The sequence below is a fragment of the Ascaphus truei genome, chromosome 2 (assembly GCF_040206685.1).
Source record: "Ascaphus truei isolate aAscTru1 chromosome 2, aAscTru1.hap1, whole genome shotgun sequence".
NCBI classification, from domain to species: Eukaryota; Metazoa; Chordata; class Amphibia; order Anura; family Ascaphidae; genus Ascaphus; species Ascaphus truei.
Window position 1 is genome coordinate 399,463,231 of NC_134484.1, and position 20,776 is coordinate 399,484,006.

A 20,776-nucleotide genomic window follows, 5' to 3' on the forward strand; every position below is an offset into this window, starting at 1 on the left:
CAGAATCACTAATGATCTCTTACAAATCAAGTTTCTCTACCTCTCAGGATTCCAGTGCAGCATTTTATAAGACTTTGTAAATCAATTACACATTCTGTATTAAAGCAATGTTTGCAATATATCAACAGAAAAGCACATTAAATTAATTTAATTTTATAAAAAAAAATAACTGATTGACAACGAATGTGCATTTAATAATTAAAACCTTATGAATTTCAAATACAATTTGATAATTTCATAAATTATTCTATATGAGCACTTGGCTGAGATGCAGTTTGGTTAATGTTCATGTAACGGGTTTCCCCCCCCCCCCCAATCGGAGATTGGCCCCTCTAGGGAAATACTACTCTGGTTACACATGGCTATAGTGTGGTGCACCTGCTGGCTTACCGGACTCCTGAGTCTCCCGCTTGATGGTATTAAGGGGAATAGCATCAGGACTGGCTTGTGAGGTAATGTTGAGTTATACTCACTCATGGTATAGCTCCTCCATCTCTTCCAGATCCCCAGCGTAGCAGGGAGGAGTCTCTGAAAGAGAACCTCTATGTGCACCTTCTTCCTTAGTGACTCCACACACAGGACAGAAGCGATATCTTTCTTTGGCATCCTTTATTAACAGCAGACATGGACAGCCGCCCATCATAGTGGCTTGGTCATCTAGCCACTGATTCTCAGGTTGCCAACCCAAAGGAAGTCCCTGACCTTACACTCCCAGACAAGGGCCCCGAAAGCAGGTCTAACTCTTCCCCTACTCCCTAATGAAGTAAGAGGTATAGTCTTCCACACCACTCCCTAATGGGAGGGCCACAAACCCTGCCAGAGCCCTGACAGGTTGCTAAATAGACTCACCTCACTCAGATGGTGGGGCACACACACTAAATTCAGGAAGTGCTGCATATCATATAGCTTCAGTAGGCACCACCCCTGTGTAACTGTTAGTGGACACAGAGTTTGATGTCACTTCCTTCACTAAATAATACACAGCATATGAAGTGAGGGCAAACCCCATGATTACTCCTGGCAAACCTGCCCTTTTAACAGGGATTATTGCACAGGAGGAGAAAGGCATGTAACCCCAAAATTACAGAGGGCTACAATCTCCCTCTGGTGGATCCAATGGGCCCCACTTGGTTCAAAATTTGCAGGGTCTTCCCTCAAACAGACAACCTGCAACATAACAATACAAAATTCACATTAATACAAACATACAAATACAACACAAGTGCATTACTGTAATACAGAGCATATTCATTTTACCCTCCCATCACTAGGACTACTCCCTCGGAGAATCCACTCAATAATAGTGCCTGGGATCAGGTTTCTTAACTTCTCGCCTGTTGTGATCAATAATGGTGACACTATATGATCTGGGCGGCCCATTCTCTGGTCTGTATTCTAACTTGTGCTTGTAAGTGTTCCTGCCTACACTCCTGACACGCATGAGATAACATACACTAGCCTCAGTTTGGTACTCAGAGTGACTAGATTTAGATTTAAGGTAGTTCTCCACCGCTTCCCTTAACCATGTATCCCGGTTGTCCTCAATTTCCTGCATTATAGGCTCAGGAACATATGGATACTCAAAGCCATGAGACTGCTTATACCTAGCCACTATGGCTCTCTCAGCCCTGCTTACGCTCGCCAGTTTCCTGTTTCCCGCTTTACCTGGCAGTACCCAGGACAGTGGTTCTTCAGGGGCAATAATATCATACAAAATAGAGGACCCTTTAGGGTTGACTATCCCCTTTTGGATTTCATCCCATCTCCTCACTAGCTTCTGTTGGCCTTCCTCAGCCGAGTACATACCCACATCCCACCAGTGATCAATCACATCTCCTCGCATCAGAATGAATCTAGTGTGGTCCAACCATTCAGAGTAACCCTCATATAACGGAGCCCACCACTTAGTGCTATGATCCCGCAATTGGTTTCGCACCACCAGGGCAGTCTCATGCCCTTCTGAGTCCTCTCCTGACGAGACCCCAGATGTGATACTAGAATGTGTAGAGGCCCCATAACGCTTAGGCCTCCCTCAAACAATGTGGGTGTAGATAGTAGGATTCATCTTAGGTGGTTTCACATATGGTACTACCTCCTTACCAGATCCCTCATCCGAAGGATTACAGTCCCCCCAGTCCATGGCCGACACAGGCCGCTCCTCAGATGTGTCCCGTGACTCCCCAGACCACCCTTGGCTCGAACATGACCCCAAATGTGACATGGTAGGGATAGGGGCAGGGGAATTGGCCTTGGCACTGGCCAAGGGGAATGGGGAAGTGTTCCTACGCTTTGGCAGGTAGATCAGCCTCGCATAGCCTGCCGATATTTCTCTCCATCCTGCTGTACTAGACGTTTGCTGCTCAGCGCCGCTGCCGGATGCTCCCGGTCAGTTGTGCTGCTAAACCCGGAAGTGACGTCATCTTCCTCTCGCGAGGTGGCGCCATCTTGGGTGGAGTCGTCCCATCCCGGAACTTCCTCTTCTATTTCGACGTCCGGCACTGGATGTCCCGTGACGCTTCTCGGCTCCGCTTGGGCCTTGGTTGGGACCTTCACTACGGCCGCCTCCATTGGAGCCTGTGGGGAGTAAGGAGGTTCCTCACCACTCCGCCGGCTTGCAATGGTCTCCTCTTCCTCCAGTCCCATCTCCGGATTTCCCTCTGCTGCACTGGGAGTTGCCACGGCCATGGGACTCTTCCGCTGCTCCGGTCACACCAGCGTTTGTTGGTGAGGGATGTCGATCTGTAGCGGGCCCAAATCACAGGTAAGCCGCTCTTCTTCCACAGCACCGCTGCAGTGGTCCTCCGGTAGGCGCATCACCACCGATGTACTGCTCCCATGGTTGTCGTCCGACGAGGATGATGCCGAAGAGGGTAAGGGTACCTCCTCAGGGGACTGGCATTGAGGCTCCAGTTTCCCACTACGGTCACAGGCCTCTATGCTCTCTTTCTTCGGCGCTACCATCAGGAGCCATCCCCATTCTTCGGGGTCTCTCTTCTCTGTCTTGATCTTTGGTGATTCTACGGCCGTCAGCATGGCTGTAGTTCCTCCCGCCTCTGCGTGCCCAGGTACGAATGGCTCCATGGCCCACAAGTAGTGGATGCCGCATTGAGGGCACCTCGCCGTCGTACTGGATTCTCCGCCCAGTAGTCTACACTGAATGCATAGACACCGGAGAATTTCTCAATCACCCGTCTTCAATACCAGGAAGCCTCCTGGAAGTTGGTAGGGGTGTATAGCAAAGTCTGCCATGGCACAGTCAGTAGTTGCGCTGGGTAAGGGAGACCCACGACACAACAGTCTCTCTTGCTCGCCAGCTCTTCGCAACTGAAGGATAGGAAGCTCACATCCGGCTCCTCCTTTACTCAAATCAGCTTTCAATTGGTGGGTGCAGTGATCCCTCCCTCTGGTGGAGATTAGAGGAGGGTCCCACAGTGGCACATCATGACTCAGAATCGTCTCTGAGCCTATCACAGTATAGGGGGGCGGGACTTCAGCTTTTGCGCCAATTCCAGGCCAAGTCACTGCAGAATATCTCTCTGCACTCTGCCCACGCGGTTTCTCAGGGTGGCGGGAACCGCCATCTTTGATTACTTTGCAGTCCACACTCACCGCAGCTTTAATTTGCTCGGTAATCACCGACTGACACTCAGATACGTTGTCCGACATTTCACATGTAATTGCAATGTCCTCACTGATCTCCTGTTCTGAAACACTCAGGGAATTCAAACAGGACAGAAAGGGTGTGGCCACAGCTTTCGCGCCACTCCACAGCCTACTCAGTATAGGCGTCTCTGCGCCCGATTCCTCCGCTGTCCACACAGCACGTGCGTCTCTCATCCATTTTGGACTCTCCGCCCCGCGCGGGACCACATCACATATAGTCGCCATTTTTACTTCTTTGCTAAAATCGCACATGGTGCTCCTATGCTGGGCGGCCACCATGCTGATGCAATAAAGTAAGCCAGCGTTCACATCTATATGTATCTCAAGTGTATATATCTCTGATGTATTGCACTATCTCAGGCTAGGCTAAACTCTTTCTCTGTATGGTGCACACGGTATCAGTCCAGTGTAAGTGCCTTTTGGTGTACAATCTGGTTACTGGCTAGACGTACTTAGGATCAGTCCCACTGTACTTAACATGTCACCTATTGTCGGTTATACATAGCGTTGACCCATACCAGGTGTTCCTGGCCAAGTTAACAGGCTACCCCGTAGGCTTCAAACAACTACCATCCTCCAGGTGACCCAAGCAATAGCCTTGTCTCCAGAACTATATCACACCAATCAGGGACATTTAGGGTGTGCTTTGCGAGCAGACAATCTACCCCTGACTACCCCTAAGCTCCATTCCACTCCGCAGCACTTTCCTGGAAGCATACATGTTCCTACATCAGGTCACCTAGCTGAAAGCCTGTCCTGTTGCCAATCTCAGCAGCGCCTCCAAAATGTAACGGGTTTCCCCCCCACCCCCCAATCGCAGATTGGCCCCTCTAGGGAAATACTACTCTGGTTACACATGGCTATAGTGTGGTGCACCTGCTGGCTTACAGGACTCCTGAGTCTTCCGCTTGATGGTATTAAGGGGAATAGCATCAGGACTGGCTTGTGAGGTAATGTTGAGTTATACTCACTCATGGTACCGCGCCTCCATCTCTTCCAGATCCCCAGCGTAGCAGACAGGAGTCTCTGAAAGAGAACCTCTATGTGCACCTTCTTCCTTAGTGACTCCACACACAGGACAGAAGCGATATCTTTCTTTGGCATCCTTTATTAACAGCAGACATGGACAACCGCCCATCATAGGGGCTTGGTCGTCTAGCCACTCATTCTCAGGTTGCCAACCCAATGGAAGTCCCTGACCTTACACTCCCAGGCAAGGGCCCCGAAAGCAGTTCTAACTCTTCCCCTACTCCCTAATGAAGTAAGAAGTATAGTCTTCCACACCACTCCCTAGAGGGAGGGCCACAAACACTGCCAGAGCCCTAACAGTTTGCTGGATAGACTCACCTCACTCAGATGGTGAGGCACACACTAAATTCAGGAAGTGTTGCATATTGTATAGCTTCAGTTTGCACCACCCCTGTGTCACTGTTAGTGGACACAGAGTCTGATGTCACTTCCTTCAGTAAATAATACACAGCATATGAAGTGAGGGCAAACCCCATGATTACTCCTGGCAAACCTGCTCTTTTAACAGGGATTATTGCACAGGAGGAGAAAGGCATGTAACCCCAAAATTACACAGGGTTACATACAGTTGGATTAAGTGCGGGGTTAAAACCAAAAGGAGTTTAAACAAATAAGAATATAAACAAGGTAGTTAGATTAGAGAACTAATTAGCAGTTATCACTTGTTTGTAAACAGCATAATATGTTTGAGCCTCATAGAGAATACTACTCAATGCATATCTTGCCACATGCATGTGCACTTGGAGTAGCTATTCCAAGGATCATACCTCTATGGGATATGTGAGATATGGTCTCTTTGGAGTGTCAGTTGTGTTGATATGGAAGCAACTTGCAACACTGAGTGACATTAGCAATCTTGAAATGAGTATTGCTTACTGAGCAGGCCCTGTCTGGGGCTAGTGGTGCAGAGAGTGGAGCGCTGAGTGAGGATCAGGAACAGGTAGGTAGGTGGGAACAATTAGCAGGGGAAACAGGGGTAAGAGTCAGGGAAGCTCTGCTGACCCATCCCAATAGATTTGCCAGATTGAATGATGATATTGGGGGCGTCAGGGAAAGAATGGCAAGGCTTGGGGAGACTGATTCCTCTAGCAGCCGGGGGAATAATTCCTCCAGCACAGAGTGCACTCAGAGACCTATGCAGGTTGGAGGGAACTCCAATCTGTTTCCGTGACGGACAGTTTGTTGTCTTCCGAGCACTCAGGTTCGGTTTATTGCAGATGAGCTAGACAGATTGTTGGGACTGGCCTGCATGACCCGCCGGTCTTAGTACATGTTCACACCAATGACAAATGTAAAGCAGAATGGTGGTTCCTAAAAAACTATGTAACCCTTCTTCTTTTCGCTCTCAGACTCATGATTATTGCTGAGGCAGGGGCTTGAGTCTTTATTAATAAAGGGCCACATATGGCCTATGGCCAGACAGCGAGAAGAACACGGACACGGTATATTGGTGATACAAAAAGTTTACTTATACACTAAATCACTTAGGTACCCTGTGGTCTTCATATGAGGATCACCCCACACAGTATATAAATACAACACAATCCCCAGTAACTCTGCGCGGGTGTGAATCAATGTCAGTAGTGTATTAGCCACCCAAGCCCGGGTATGTTGGCTTGTGATGGTGTTGGCACAGCGTGGGAGCTCATTGTGTACTAACTGCGCTTCGGTAATTCTGTGCTTTATAGCCGTTGAGGGTCTCCACCGATGTTGCTGGAACACTCATCCACATCTCGCACTGTAGCTCTATGCTCCTAATGCCACGTGCTCATGTGCACTCTCTGCAATCCTTGACTGAACCTGATTGCACTCAGGTCCATGTAGATCTGACCCAAAATGGCCGCCCCCTTTGTTAAAGACTCCTCTCCCTCATAGTCCCGCCTCTTCCACAGCTGTTATTATTGGCTGCTCTCATGTCCATTACAGTCACATGTCCAGAGCACAATGGAGAGGAACCAGCCGGGGTCAGTGGGAGTATGTGTGGCGCTCATAACACAGGGGGTTATACATGTTTTAGAGATCTAGGCTGCAAGCTTAAGGGAATGACTTTAAAGTTAATATTTTCAGAAATAAAAACAAAGCCTTGTGCTAACCCAGGAGGCAGTTAGAGCTTAAGGAGGTTAATGCATGGCTAAGAAATTATTGTAGCATGGGGGGGGCGGGGGAGGGAGGGTTAGATTTTTAGAGCACTGGGAGTCCTTCCTTGAGAGGTGCTATTTTTATAGTAGGGATGGATTGCAGGGATCTTCTGTGTTGGGGAGAGGAAGGTTATAAGGCTGGAGGAGATTTTATCCTAAGGAATAATGGGCTAGACAGAAAAGACAGGAACTGGGAAAGAGCTATGAGTCATGGGGGTGGAGTGGAGGGAAGGGATAGTTTATCAAGCAGGGAGGTGCCCATATTAAATACAGATAACACTGGAAAACCTATAGCAGGCCTGCACAACTCGTAACGTGAGAAGGGCCGAACTGCTCGAAGGAAAAAAAAATTGGGCCGCACGGGTAAAATCATCATCAACCTCATATATCTCCCCCAGCACCCCTCATCATCATCCTCATATCTCCCCCAGCACCCCTCACTATCAACCTTTGCGATACTCCCTATCTATCTCTCGTACCCCCATCTCTCCCCCTCACCCACTCACATAATACTCCCCCTCCACATCAAATACACAATACCCCCCTGCACACCACACACATCCCACCCCCCCTGCACCTCACATCATTCTCCCCCCTGCACCTCCCATCATTCTCCCCCTTGCACCTCCCATCACTCTCCCCCTGCACCTCACATCATTCTCCCCCCTGCACCTCCCATAACTCTCCCCCTGCACCTCACACCACTCTCCCCCCTGCACCTCACATCAACTCCCCCTGTACCTCACATCAAGCTCCCTGCACCTCACATCAAGCCTCCTGCACCTCACATCAAGCCCCCTGCACCTCACATCAAGCCTCCAGCACCTCACATTAACCCCCCCTGCACCACACATCAAGCCCCCCTGCACCACACATCAATCCCCCTGCACCACACATCAAGCCCCCCAGCACCTCACATCAAGCCCCCAGCACCTCACATCAAGCCCCCAGCACCTCACATCAAGCCCCCCTGCACCACACATCAAGCCCTCAGCACCTCACATTAACCCCCCAGCACCTCACATTAACCCCCCAGCACCTCACATCAACCCCCCCTGCACCTCACATCAAGCCCCCAGCACCTCACATCAACCCCCCAGCACCTCACATCAACCCTCCCTGCACCTCACATCAATCCCCCCTGCACTTCAAATCACCCCCCCCTGCACTTCAAATCGTGCCCCCCCTTCCCTACCCTACCTTACGTTACCTTACCTTGGTTTGCGGTGGAGGAGGCGGCAGCAGAGCAGGCAAGAGTGCACGCCCGCTCTAGCAAGCAGCAGGCAGGAAGTGCCTCAATGCTAGAGCGCTCTGCTACCCTGCGAGGGGGAGAGCTGGCTCACGGGGGAGGGTGACAGCGGGTTCGCGGGGGATGGTGACAGCGGGCTCGTAGGGGGGTGCGGGCTCGCGGGGGGTGCGGGAGAGTGGACTCGGGAGTGAGGGAGAGCAGAAAGCCGCCGCGGGCCGCATAGTGAGTGCAGGCGGGCCGCATGTGGCCCGCGGACCGTGTGTTGTGCAGGCCTGACCTATAGAGACTACAATCCATGGGAGGGAAAAGGCAGGAGTAGATAAGCTAACAAATAATAGAACATCCAAAACAATAGTACAGACTGGCAACAACCTTAAGTGCATGCTTGCAAGATGTCAGATAAAATGGGGAAGGTTGAAACAATAGCCAGTAAAGTCCAAAATGATATGATATGCATTACTGAAACATGGTGGGATGAAATATATGACTGTCCACTTAATTTAGAGAGTTACTCCCTTTTCAGAGGGGTCAGGCAAATAGAAGAGGTGGTGGAGTATGTATATATGGAAAAATAGATTTTAAACCTATATTAAGTGAAGAGATTTATGGGATTAGTGAAAATGTAAAGACTGCATGGAATTAAATTTGCAGTGGATGTAAAAGTACCAAAAAATGTTGGTAGGGATCTGCTGTAACCAATTTTGTGAATGAGGAAGCCAAACTACATTGCAAATAGAAAACGCAGCAAAACTAGGTTATAACATGTTGGGTGATCTTAATTAGAATTAGCAGTACAACTAATGTAAACCGTTTTTTTGGGTGTACTAAAAGACAATTTACATTTCTGGCCATGTAGTCCCTTCGTTAGGTCTGCTTTCCAGGGATTTGGAAGGGGTTTGTTCTTAATGTGCTATTTTAATCAATATGGTTATTATGTATATGTATTTGGTAGGGTTTATGTACTGTATGTACATTTTAATGTATCAATTGTAATTGTATCCTTATGGGCAATTACATTAACATTAGCTAAATCAAGAGTTGCCAAGATGAACTTAGGACGTATTTTATTGTACAACGGGACGTGATTACTTCATTACGGGATATTATTTAAAGTGCAATGGAGTTCATCCGAATCCATTAGTCCCTGAGTAAGCTGGTCTCTAGTGAAACACATAGGGCGATATTAGAGTACAGCATTGGTGCTATGCCCAGGACATACTTGAAAACGAGAGGTAACTCTCAATGTATTACTTCCTGGTAAAATATTTTATACAGTAAATAAATCCAGGAGGAGGGAGAGGATTGACCCGTCCCCATCAGGCAAAACAGAAAGTGACATCTTCGTATGAGTCACAAGGGTGCAGTGAAGGGGAGAGATCAGGATGTCTCAGCTGTTGTAGCCTGCAAGCTCTGAATGCTTTTTTACCTATGATGTTTGTGAGGGCACATATTATATCTTTTATACTATAAAATATTTTATAGAATGACACCATGTACTTGTTTTATCTTTCTCATCTGAAAGCTCTGTGCATGATTTGACGTCCATAAGGAACAATATCTCAAGACCATTACTTTCAAAACACTGAAAAGGATGTTCCTCTTGTGAGTGTATATATTACATGACCACTGGGCTATTTTTATTGGATTTAGTTATATTGCACTATTGTGTTGTGTCTTTCTTCCCTTTACGTCCATTGGGAGTTGTGCTTTGTTTTTCAAAGTATTTTGTTTGATTGACCTTGTGGAAGGTGTCTACAGAGCCGCACCTCATGAATTAGGGGTTGTCTTATCTACTTTTGTATTTGTATGTGTGCGATTATGGGTTTCACTTAATTAGATTAATTTAAACACATATTCTTCAAATAAGTTGCGCTTGATTTTTTTGTGGAATTGGGAGAGGGATGGGGAGAGGGATGGGCGAACCAGTCCAAATCCGTTCCTCGGAATTTTGCGGATTGTTTTGGGTACTAAAAAGCCAATTGGATTAATTCAAATCCGTAATTGAATACATTAAGAGAGAAGAGGGGGAAGAGAGAAGGGGAAGAGAGAGAGAGAGAAGGGGAAGAGGGAGAGAGAGAAGGGGAGGGAGAGAGGGGGGACATTTAGCAGTGTCTTCAATTGTAAATATATCCCTTCAAACAAATTACGGAGACATGCCTGTGGTGCTGAAAAAGGAGTCCACCTGAGGTATCTGGCTGGGAGATCTGCTAATGCATATGCAAAGTATATGTGAATGAGTCCCGTTCCACACTTCCTAAATGGGGTTTTCATTCCAACTATATAGATTTTATAAGCCTAAGGCAACAACCTTTACTGGAATGGGGTTAGACCCAACAGGACTAAAACCTACAACCACTGATTTTCTAGGCAACAGCTCTAGCAACCCAGCTGATGGGTTCTATCAGTATCACATCATACTTTGGAGCTGCTCACTGTTCGCTGCTCACACATGTAGTTAATCCAACTATTATCGTATCTCACAGGTACCTCATGTGTACTCCACAGGGAACATTAAATTGTCAACCAGGGAGTAGATGTGGTCTGCTTTTTATGGAAACCAGGGGGAGGGAGCTATCATAGATGTGAGCACTCATTTTGGTTTTACATGATGGATATGCACAAAGGTGGCAACGGTATAACAGAACAGGGACACAAATATTCACTGTGGCATCTGCCAGACACATACTTAATTGAACTACTTTTATTTTAAAATAAATAAAACCCTACAATCTGCCGGAAGTTATTCCGCTGGCTTCCCACAGCATACAGTGTTTTTGGGTTGACAAGTCTAAGGCACCGTATGAGGAATGGGATATGGGGTCAGACCACTGTCACTGCATACTTAGTTTTGATCTCTACTTCTCATTGAGTGCTCATAGCTGTACAAACACTTTACCTCTTCTGGGATAGAGAAGCAGATCTAACAAGAAGTCTTCTGCCATGAGACACCTTTTGGAAGACACCTTACAGTCCATTTATTTGAATAGGCTGTAATGTATTCCAGCACCGAAACTGCCACAGGCCGCGCTTTTAGTCCTGGCTACAATGACGGCGAAGCGACAGCGTGACGACATCTGTCACCGTTGTAGCAGCAATTTTTGCTTATAGTGTTAGAGATAAGAGATGGCAACCGGGGGCCTGGCCGTGAGCAGTTCGCCCTCATTGACTGAACCGCTCACGTGGCCGCTGACGCTGCAGTCGCTGAAAAATCAATATTCATTGACTTCCAGCGATCGCGACCCAGGCGTCACTGCGCTCCTACTAGGCGCACGCGACAGATTCAATACACTTGTTTTGATGTGACCTCGCCGTCGCCGGGACTATAAATGCAGCCTTATGGCAGAACACTGCATAGTAAATACGGCCCACTGTCTTTATCTTTTATAAGACTAGGGGGCCTATGCACAAAACTGTGATAAGTGGTTTAATGGTCGATAAATGCCCTTATTGCACGATACTGCCTCCTTTGCTATTCACAAAGCAGCGCAATCATTTTCTTTAACGACCATTAACAACCAGAGCCAAAAAAGTCATGTGACAGGCCAAAAAAAAAAAGACCTTTAAAATCTCTCAATATTTTAGCACCAGCTTTAGGTTGGCGCTAAAAATATTGAGAGATGCATAAAAGCATTTTTTTTTTTCTGCACAGGATTGATACCAGAGGCCGCCGGTGGTCCCCGAATGGTGTCCGATGGTCCTTGGTGGTCCCTGCCGGACCACGCCGGCCTGCTGTATCCATCCTGTGCAGAAAAAAAAATTGCAGTACATTCAAATAAATACACCCCCCCCCCCAATACATACAGTACAGTAATGGGTAAATTACTATTATCCAGATATGGATAATAGTGCATTTGCCCGTTTAAAAGAAAACATTATCCAGCATAAAGTAAATAAAACTTCTACTTACCCCTGCCATGATGAAGGCCATCCTCATCCTCATCACTGTCCATGTCCTCCATTGGCAGCAACATAATAATCAAAAATACAATCTAATAGCCACTAACCCATTAATCACCTTCGCAGTTAGTAACCCCTATAGTAATTAAGGGGTAATGAAGCTGCTTTAATGTAATTTTTATTAATAGTGTGCGGGAGCAGGGGGTCTCCTTAGCTGAACCGCATTGATTTCAGCCTCGGGGACCCCCTGCTTCCCCAGTTAAAGGCCCCGGTATGGGGTGCCAGTATCTTCTCCAGTATTTAAATCCCCAAGTCACGTGATACGGAGGATTTAAAAATGGCGGCAATACGGCACCCCATACCCCATACCATGTTTTAGTGTGTGATAAATCAATGCAAAGTCGTTTGAGAATGCACTGATTTTATCACAGTTTAGTACATAGGCCCTTAGAATTACTAACTAAAATCACCAGCTCACTTTATTATATTACTGTCTCTCTGCATCTGCTTTATTTGCTGTGTTTCACCTTGTTTTTACTTGTGTGTGTCAGAAAACCGGTGTTTTATGTAATCTCTATATATGTTATTACTTTGTGGCAGAAATACAGATACAACATTATTATATACAGTGTTTCTGTAATTCTGCCATACCGGATCAAGGACCCTGAGAAGTTTGAAAGCTTGTAACATGTCAACTACTGTACTTGTTGGTCCACTAAAAGTTATCATACCGCCTACTCCCTCTCTCTTCTTTGTTACTTTATGAGATATAAGCATTATAAATATGAGGTGTCCTGGAGGTTAAAATGTAGCTCTCCGCAGAGTGCTCTGTAGACTAAAGGTTATATAGGCATCAGAAGCTAGAGATTAAGAAAAACATAATTTTAACGCTAAAAAAAGGGGGAGGGGGGGTCAGGACATGCTCAGGGGCCAAGATACTAACATTACAGAGTTACATAGTAGATGAGGTAACAAAAGATATTTGTCCATCAAGTTCAACCTATGCTAAATGTAGACGACAGATACTTTCCCTATATTTGTAGTTACAGTATTTTGATCCAGAGGAAGGCAAACAAAAAACCCCAGTGAAACATTATCCAATGATGTCTCATTTTATGAGTTAAACCACTTGCATTATCCTGACACTATTCATCAAGCTGCACGGTAATGTACCCCAAGTGATGACAAGCAGCCATCGTGCACACTCCCAAGCAATAAGGCACTGGGGAGATGAACCGCAATCAGGCAACATAATATACATCAAGGGCTGCATATGAGGCCCATAGTCCTTCAAAAGGGTGACCTATACCAGGAGTGCGCAAACTTTTCTCTGTGTGCACCCCTGCCTGCTCACCTCTGTGGCTCGCACTCACCTCTGCCTCCCTCCGCTCGGCTCCAGCGTCAAATGACACGCGGGGTGATGTGGCGTCTTGTTGCCATGGTAACGTGAAATCACGTGGCCCCGCGGCATCATTTGACGCCGGGTTACCATGATGACGCGTCGCTGGAAGGTAAGGTAAGTGTGTTATAGAGGCCCCGTGCGGTCCCCCGGCATCTAAGTTAAATGATTTGCTGTAGAGCGTGGGACCTCTATAACTGCTGCCCCCCCCCTCCCAAAAAATCTAGTACCCCCGTGAGGGGCGTGCCCCCCAGTTTGCGCACCCCTGACATACAGTATACTACCAGCATACAATATATATCAACTGCTTAATACCGACCGGTGTGCGGGTGAATACTGCCCCACTCCTCTTCTTACAAGGGGCAAATAGTGATTAGCACAGGAGAGGAGCCGGGCACTACAGTATTTATCAGCGTACTCATATAGGCCTTTGGGGGGGATTGCTGCTTTAATGATTCCTCTATTTTGTTGTCCATATGTATCCTGAGGGCTAAAGCATCTACATTTACAATGGGTGTCCTTTACTCATATCTACAGTGCATGATCCTTAAAGCTAAACCTTTTAGAATTAGATAATCACTCTCTATCGTCCACATATCTATTGTAAAACTAAATACTACAAGTAAGACTAAAGCATGAAATTGGGCACGTCTGAAATCCAACACCCTGCAGATATTGATCTATTCTCCAAATCTGACAGTTTGTTACATTTATTTCCCTGTTTCCTTTTACAATTTAAGAGCCTGCACAATACCATAAATTTCTGATATATTCATATAGCAAGGGTGATATAGTGGCCTGTACATTATGCAGACACATTTTCATGCACCGTTCTGCTTAGTACCATTGTTAATCTTACAAAAGTAATCTACAATTGCATTTCCTAATTACTCAATACGCTATAAATAATGTGTAACACTTTGCCAACAAGTCCTGCAGTTTATACAGTATTGTAACCTCCAACCCCACAGTCCTAGTTTACTGTGCGCTGCCATACAGATGCAGCAGACATTATTGCATCATTAACACAAATCTGTGTGTCAGTGGGCCTGATATTTACAGCAAGATTTGACGTGGTTCAATTAAAACAAAGGATGTGCTGCCGTGTTCACAAGTGCAACAACGTGTGTGTGGGTGTGTGCAATACCTTCCATGTCGACAAGCGGTATAAACTGTTCCCTCCTCGCTGCCTACTACAAAATTGTTGACATCTCCTGTTGGAAACGCCATCCCAGTGACGGCCACTGGTTTAGATTTATTGTAGACGAGTTCCATGCTTTCCTACAAAGGAACAAAAGCACAGTGGTGAGAATGTGTATTAACATGACTTTCTACATTAAAGTAGCTACTGACCAATGATCTAACAGGACACCACACTCTTGTTTGATAAATTAAGATCAAGATCAAAATCTGATTGCATTAAAGATAGCATAAATGTGTCATGTAATGTTATAAATCATTGTTATCTTTAGAATATCTATTAGAATATCTTACTATATATTTTAACCTACCATACATGGGAGTACTACTTACAGATTTACAGGAGCAAGTGCAGTATAGCACATATTTGAGGGGGCAAGTAAGTGCATCAGGCGTGTGAGATGTAGCCACAGGCCTGATCTAACTACGTGCTTAGCTGATAGGAGAATTCAGACGTGACTTGAAAATGGGGAAGGATGTGAATTGTCAAGTGCAGTGGGGGAGGGCGTTCCACAGGTAGGGAGCTAAAAACAAGAGAGGGTTCAGACATTAGAGTGCTTTGGAGACAAATGGAGCAGAAAGGAGGCAGCTTTCAGCAGAGTATAAGGGACAAGAAGGGGTATAGCGGGAGATTAGAGCTGAGATGTTAGAGGGGGTAAAAGAATGTGGAGTTTTGAAGGCAATAAGTAGAATTTTATAGTTACATAGTTACATAGTTACATAGTTACATAGTAGATGAGGTTGAAAATAGACTTCCGTCCATCAAGTTCAACCTATGCTAAATTTAGACAACAGATACTTTATCCTATATCTATACTTATTGATCCAGAGGAAGGCAAACAAAAAAACCCATTAAGGGGAAAAATTAATTCCTTCCTGACTCCAAGAATTGGCAATCGGATTAATCCCTGGATCAACATCCTTCCCATGTATACTTATTTGGTATATCCCTGTATACCTTTCCTATCTAAAAAGATGTCCAACATTTTTTTGAACAAATCTATTGTATCTGCATCACAGTCTCCATGGGTAATGAATTCCGCATTTTAACTGCCCTTACTGTAAAGAACCCTTTCCTTTGTTGCTGGTGCAATTTCCTTTCCTCCAACCTTAAGGGATGGCCCCGAGTCCTTTGTACTGCCCGTGGGATGAATAGTTCTTTTGAAAGCTCCTTGTATTGTCCCTGAATATATTTATATATAGTTATCATATCCCCTCTTAGACGCCTCTTTTCTAATATAAATAAATCTAATTTCGCTAGCCTCTCCTCATAAGTTAGAATGTCCATCCCCTTTAAATAATTTGGTGGCTCTTCTCTGCACGCTCTCTAGTTCCATAATGTCTTTTCTTAGGATTGGTGCCCAAAATTGTACTAGTTAACGTGGAGTTTTATTGTGAGCCATTTTAGAGATTTCAGCAGCAGAACAACAGAAACAGACCAAAAAGAGAATGAGATAAGCACTTTTCCCGGCTCCCCCCCCCCCCCTGTCGGCGGACTTGTGCATTGCACTGTAGATGATGGATCAATGCTACAAATTGTAATAGTGACATGTAGTTTATAGAAAGGATGGCTTTGAAGCTGGTAAAGACCATGTTTAAGTCTGAGGACATGGATATTTCTGACTTTAGGGAAATTAGTTTATCTCCCTGTGAGCTCTTTTTGTGCCTGTAATATTTTACATAAAGACCTATATACTGTCAGAGGTATTTAAGATAATAATTGTATATTCATATGTATATAATAAAAAATATTTTTATATCTTGCTAAAACTGGTTCCCCCCCACACCCCTGGATACAATTATTTTGTTGTGCAGTGTGGAACTCTTTTTATCTTTCATGCCTGGATAATCCATTGCACTTTGCCATACCACGTGGGATAGTCCTCTGGATACAAACGCTATGAGAAAAGGAGGAAATGACACTCAAAATCCTGCGTTATCCAGAGGTGATACAGTACTGTAGTAACTTACTGTTACGAGGCCCGGGTAGGTGCCTCATAGGTTCTGATCATTACATATGCATATGATTATATGTGAAGACATCCTAGAAGCACTAATATTATTGCACTTTATATTCATATACTGTAGCTGAAATGTTGGGAGACTGGAATTTATCAAACATTCCATATGAAAGCAGCCAAAAATAATAAACGAGAGTATAAATTATATGAACGTGTAAGATAGCATATTGATTGTCATACTTGTCTGCCTCTGGCTTATATAAAACATTAAAATGACTTTTACAATCAAAGTTATCTGATGAGCTCATGTAATATCTACAACAGGATTATAAAAATATCCAAGTATGCGTGTACAAAAATGGCTTGAAGAAGTTATACAAAAGTGGGGTATTTAAATATACTTAAGACACACCGTGGGAAATATTTGTCATCTCTATGATATCTTCATTTGATTTAACGATATTGCTTTCAATGGGATTTTTTCTTTGGTGCACTGTTGTGTGCAGCAGAACAGCGGCATATGGAAGAACAGTTTCCAACATCTGAAGAAGTGCTGTATCTTAGACTTACGCTACTTCAGATGTGGAGGATTTGTTTTCTCAGATAAAATGGAAAAAGAATGGAGCAGAGAGACACAGACTGTGCTACATCTCATTATAATCTATACACCATGTATCTCCTCCCCACTTCTTCTACTGACACTCTCAGGGCCGCCAACAGGGAGGGGATGCTGTTATGGGCCTGGTCAGTCAAGGGACCCGGCCTCCCTGCCCGCAACCCAATAGTTTCCTTCCTTGCCCTCTAATTTCCTGGCTTCTGCCCCCCTCCTTTCCCTCCTGCAGGACTCAAGGGCCGTACCCTTTGCTCAACACCACTCATCTATCCCTCCCTTCCCTATTATTTGTGTGTGTGTGTTTGGGGAGGGGGACTTATTTGTGTGTGTTTGGGGAAGGTGGCTTATTTGTGTTTGTGTTTGTGGAGGGGGGCTTATATTGTTTGTGTGTGTCTGGGGAGGGGGAATTATTGTGTGTGTGTATATTGGGGTGGGGGGTTATTGAGTGTGAGGAGGGGAGGAGAAATACATGGAGGAGGGACAGGTTGGGAGAGGGGGGGAAGGGTGACAGGGGAGTGTAAAGGGGGGTGAGAGTGAGGAGATTTATGAGAAGGGAGAGTGTAAGAGAAAACAGGGGTGGGGGAGTTATCGCAAGGGCGCCTCCACGTGTGCGGGATCCCCGGTGGAAACCTTAGTCCTGGGCCCTGGAAAAGCTGTCTGCGGCCTTGGACAACCCCATAGAGCAAGCAAGGGCTGATGGGAGAACATTTAAGAAAAATACTTTGATACATAGGTGCAGTGGTAAAATGCTGTGGTTTTGTTCCACAATTAACTTGATACAGTACATAGACACCAAAGATCCTATAGAATACAATGGGATTTCTTGCTTAGATAAATATAGTGCCATTTTTAAATTCAGTTTTGCAGACTTTTCTACATAGTCCCCATAGAAACCACTGTTTGCCGTGATTTAAACAGATTACCACTAGTCCAGGTCCCACTAAAAGTTGGAAAGCTGTGTATCTCTCTATATCCATACTTTGCAAGACCTTTAAACTGTGTTGGAATGAGAATGACTACAATGTGTAAGTAATTATCAATTACATTATGTACTAAATCTTCTGGGTTTACGACTTCAGATAACATTTACTGTGCAAATAAAAAAAGTACTTTTTTTTATTTGCAGGTTAAAATAATCCAACATGTGCATTATAAATTTAGATGAACATGATAGCAAAGTAGCAAATTCTGTAATGATAGGCCTCATTACACACAATGAATTGCTTGCAAAGATGCTGACTACATCAGTAGACTGAGATTATGGTAATTGGATCTTGAATTGCAGCATCCCCTGAAAGTATCATGATTTTTTTTATTATTATTTTTCTTTTATTTTAATAATTTGAGTAGTTATGGGTTATGCAAATTAATTTCACCCTTGTTGTAACTACAGATGATCATGACCCAGTACTTATTGCTCTGCTAACATCACTTTAACTTATTTGGAAGGTACCAGGAGTAATACAGTCCTTAATCATCTACTTAAGGTTGCAAGGCCTGCTTTGTCCCAGACAATCACTACAGACAGTTTTACCTGTGGAATATACAATGAAAGACTCATGTCTTCCCTCAGCCTAACTATTACCAATAGGAAGATCTTACAATCAGTAGTCGGGCTGAGCGCACATGTAATTAATTTGCAATGACCAAGTAGTTAGCATGGCTGCTTGGAAACATGTGCAGACAAGGCCTTTTAATTTTTATAGGCTCATTTAGACCAGGAGGATTGCCAAATATTACCTGAAAACATCCTGCTTCATTTGCATGTCCGACTTTGAAGAATTAAAAGGGTTGCTGTTCGAACACTAGGTGTACAGAGCTTTGTTGAAGCTTTCATGCCTCTGCTTAAACAATTCTACAGTATACACAATTACACATCCCTAGAGAATTAACTGGATAGTCAATTTAAAGGTACAACAATAATTGACATTGAATCTACAATTGTACAGAGTAAAAGCAAAACACCTGGATATATGCTAGTTAAATCATTTGAATATAGTTTGCTTATCCAAATGAACATATTACCCAGGTATCTTAGGTGTATTAAACTTTGTTCACGGGTATCTCTCCACATGTTGTATATAGAAGTGTTAACTTAGGTTAGCGGCTCTTAAAGTCCTTAACCGACCTCTGTGGGTTTGACCCAATGTATTTTTTCCCTTGTTAAATTGTTATAAATAAATAACATGCTACGCTATGGAGTAAGTACAATACATCTAAACATAAACTTCTAGATTTGCCCTGGTTCAAAATGTGTATTCCTTTAACTTACATTATTTATGAACTTAAATAATTATACGGGTTGCAGGACAATAAATAGAGATCAGATTCTGAAGACGGTATTTAAAGAAAGTTGTATTCGTTTGGACAAATATATTTGTTTCACAAGTAACAGATTGTGTCAATTATTGCATTAGACAGAGTTCTTTGTCACGAAGTAAAAACCATACCCACCTGTGGAGTTGAGAGCATATCCAGACTCCAAGAGCACAATTTCCCATCCGTTGAAACCGTAATGAGGTTGTGGGCATTCTGCGTCCCAACTACATCTACACAATATATCGGGTGCTGAAAACATACAGTAAGAGCAATCACTGCACAACCTCAATGCAACATTATATAGAAACTCATTGTTGTACCTTGTTAGACTCGATATCTTTGGCTCGTTTGACTAGGAAGTTGGTGTAAAAGAAACGGCTACAAATTATTATGTTTTCATTGTTTCTGTGTGTCATTAATCAAAGGACTAGAATTTGTGTAAGTGTAACATTTGTCACGTTCGTATAGGAAAACAGCATTCACTTATGTTTTGCATTGTGATATTTTATGCAATGTGTTGCTATTCAAAAGTGACCCAAATGCTTGACCCAGCTCTGTTTTGGTGGCCTCATTAAACCTTTGAGTTGTTGCCTGTCCAGCAACTTTCTGCTGTTTGAATTTATCTTTAGGCAACTTTCCAGGTTACATTACTTGCTTTTTATTTTTTTAAGTACAGGTAGTCCTCGCTATCCAACGTTTGACTTTACAATGAATGGCATATCCAACGCTTTACAATGCAACTCTATGGACCATTTTTCAACGCCGGAATGCGTTATCCGACGCCTGAATGCGTTATTCAGCAGTCACCACCACTGATTAACATGGGACTCACTTTACAACGGTCTCACTATCCAACGCTACTTCCAGAACGGATTCTGTTGGATAACCGAGGACTGCCTGTAATAGGATTGAAGCAGGGGTTATATTATTTATTTATAAAATATTTTACCAGGAAGTAATACATTGAGAGTTACCTCTCGTTTTCAAGTATGTCCTGGGCACAGAGTTAAGACAAATAATACATGCTTACAAATACAGTTACATAAATGAGCAGGTTATACATTATATACAAGACATTGCATGCACAGTTAAAGATTATATTATGGGCGTATGAAACAGTTACAGACCAGATTAAAATGTGTGACAGCCTTAGATTTGAAAGAACTTAAACTGGTGGTGGATGTGAGAGTCTCTGGTAGGTTGTTCCAGTTTTGGGGTGCACGGTAAGAGAAGGAGGAACGTCCGGATACTTTGTTGAGCCTTGGGACCATGAACAGTCTTTTGGAGTCTGATCTCAGATGATAAGTG

General features: G+C 44.3%; 1 protein-coding gene across 5 annotated transcripts in view; it reads right to left on the bottom strand.

Moving 5' to 3' along the window:
- Positions 1-20,776, bottom strand: part of DYNC1I1 (dynein cytoplasmic 1 intermediate chain 1) — a 576,993-nt gene that overhangs the window by 131,173 nt on the left and 425,044 nt on the right. For all 5 annotated transcript variants that reach the window (XM_075587298.1, XM_075587296.1, XM_075587299.1 and 2 more), the window contains 2 exons: positions 19,604-19,717; positions 14,523-14,656 (listed from right to left, as the gene is read on the bottom strand). In XM_075587298.1, coding sequence (XP_075443413.1) covers positions 14,523-14,656; positions 19,604-19,717 — 248 coding nt within the window. The remainder of the gene's footprint in view (positions 1-14,522; positions 14,657-19,603; positions 19,718-20,776) is intronic.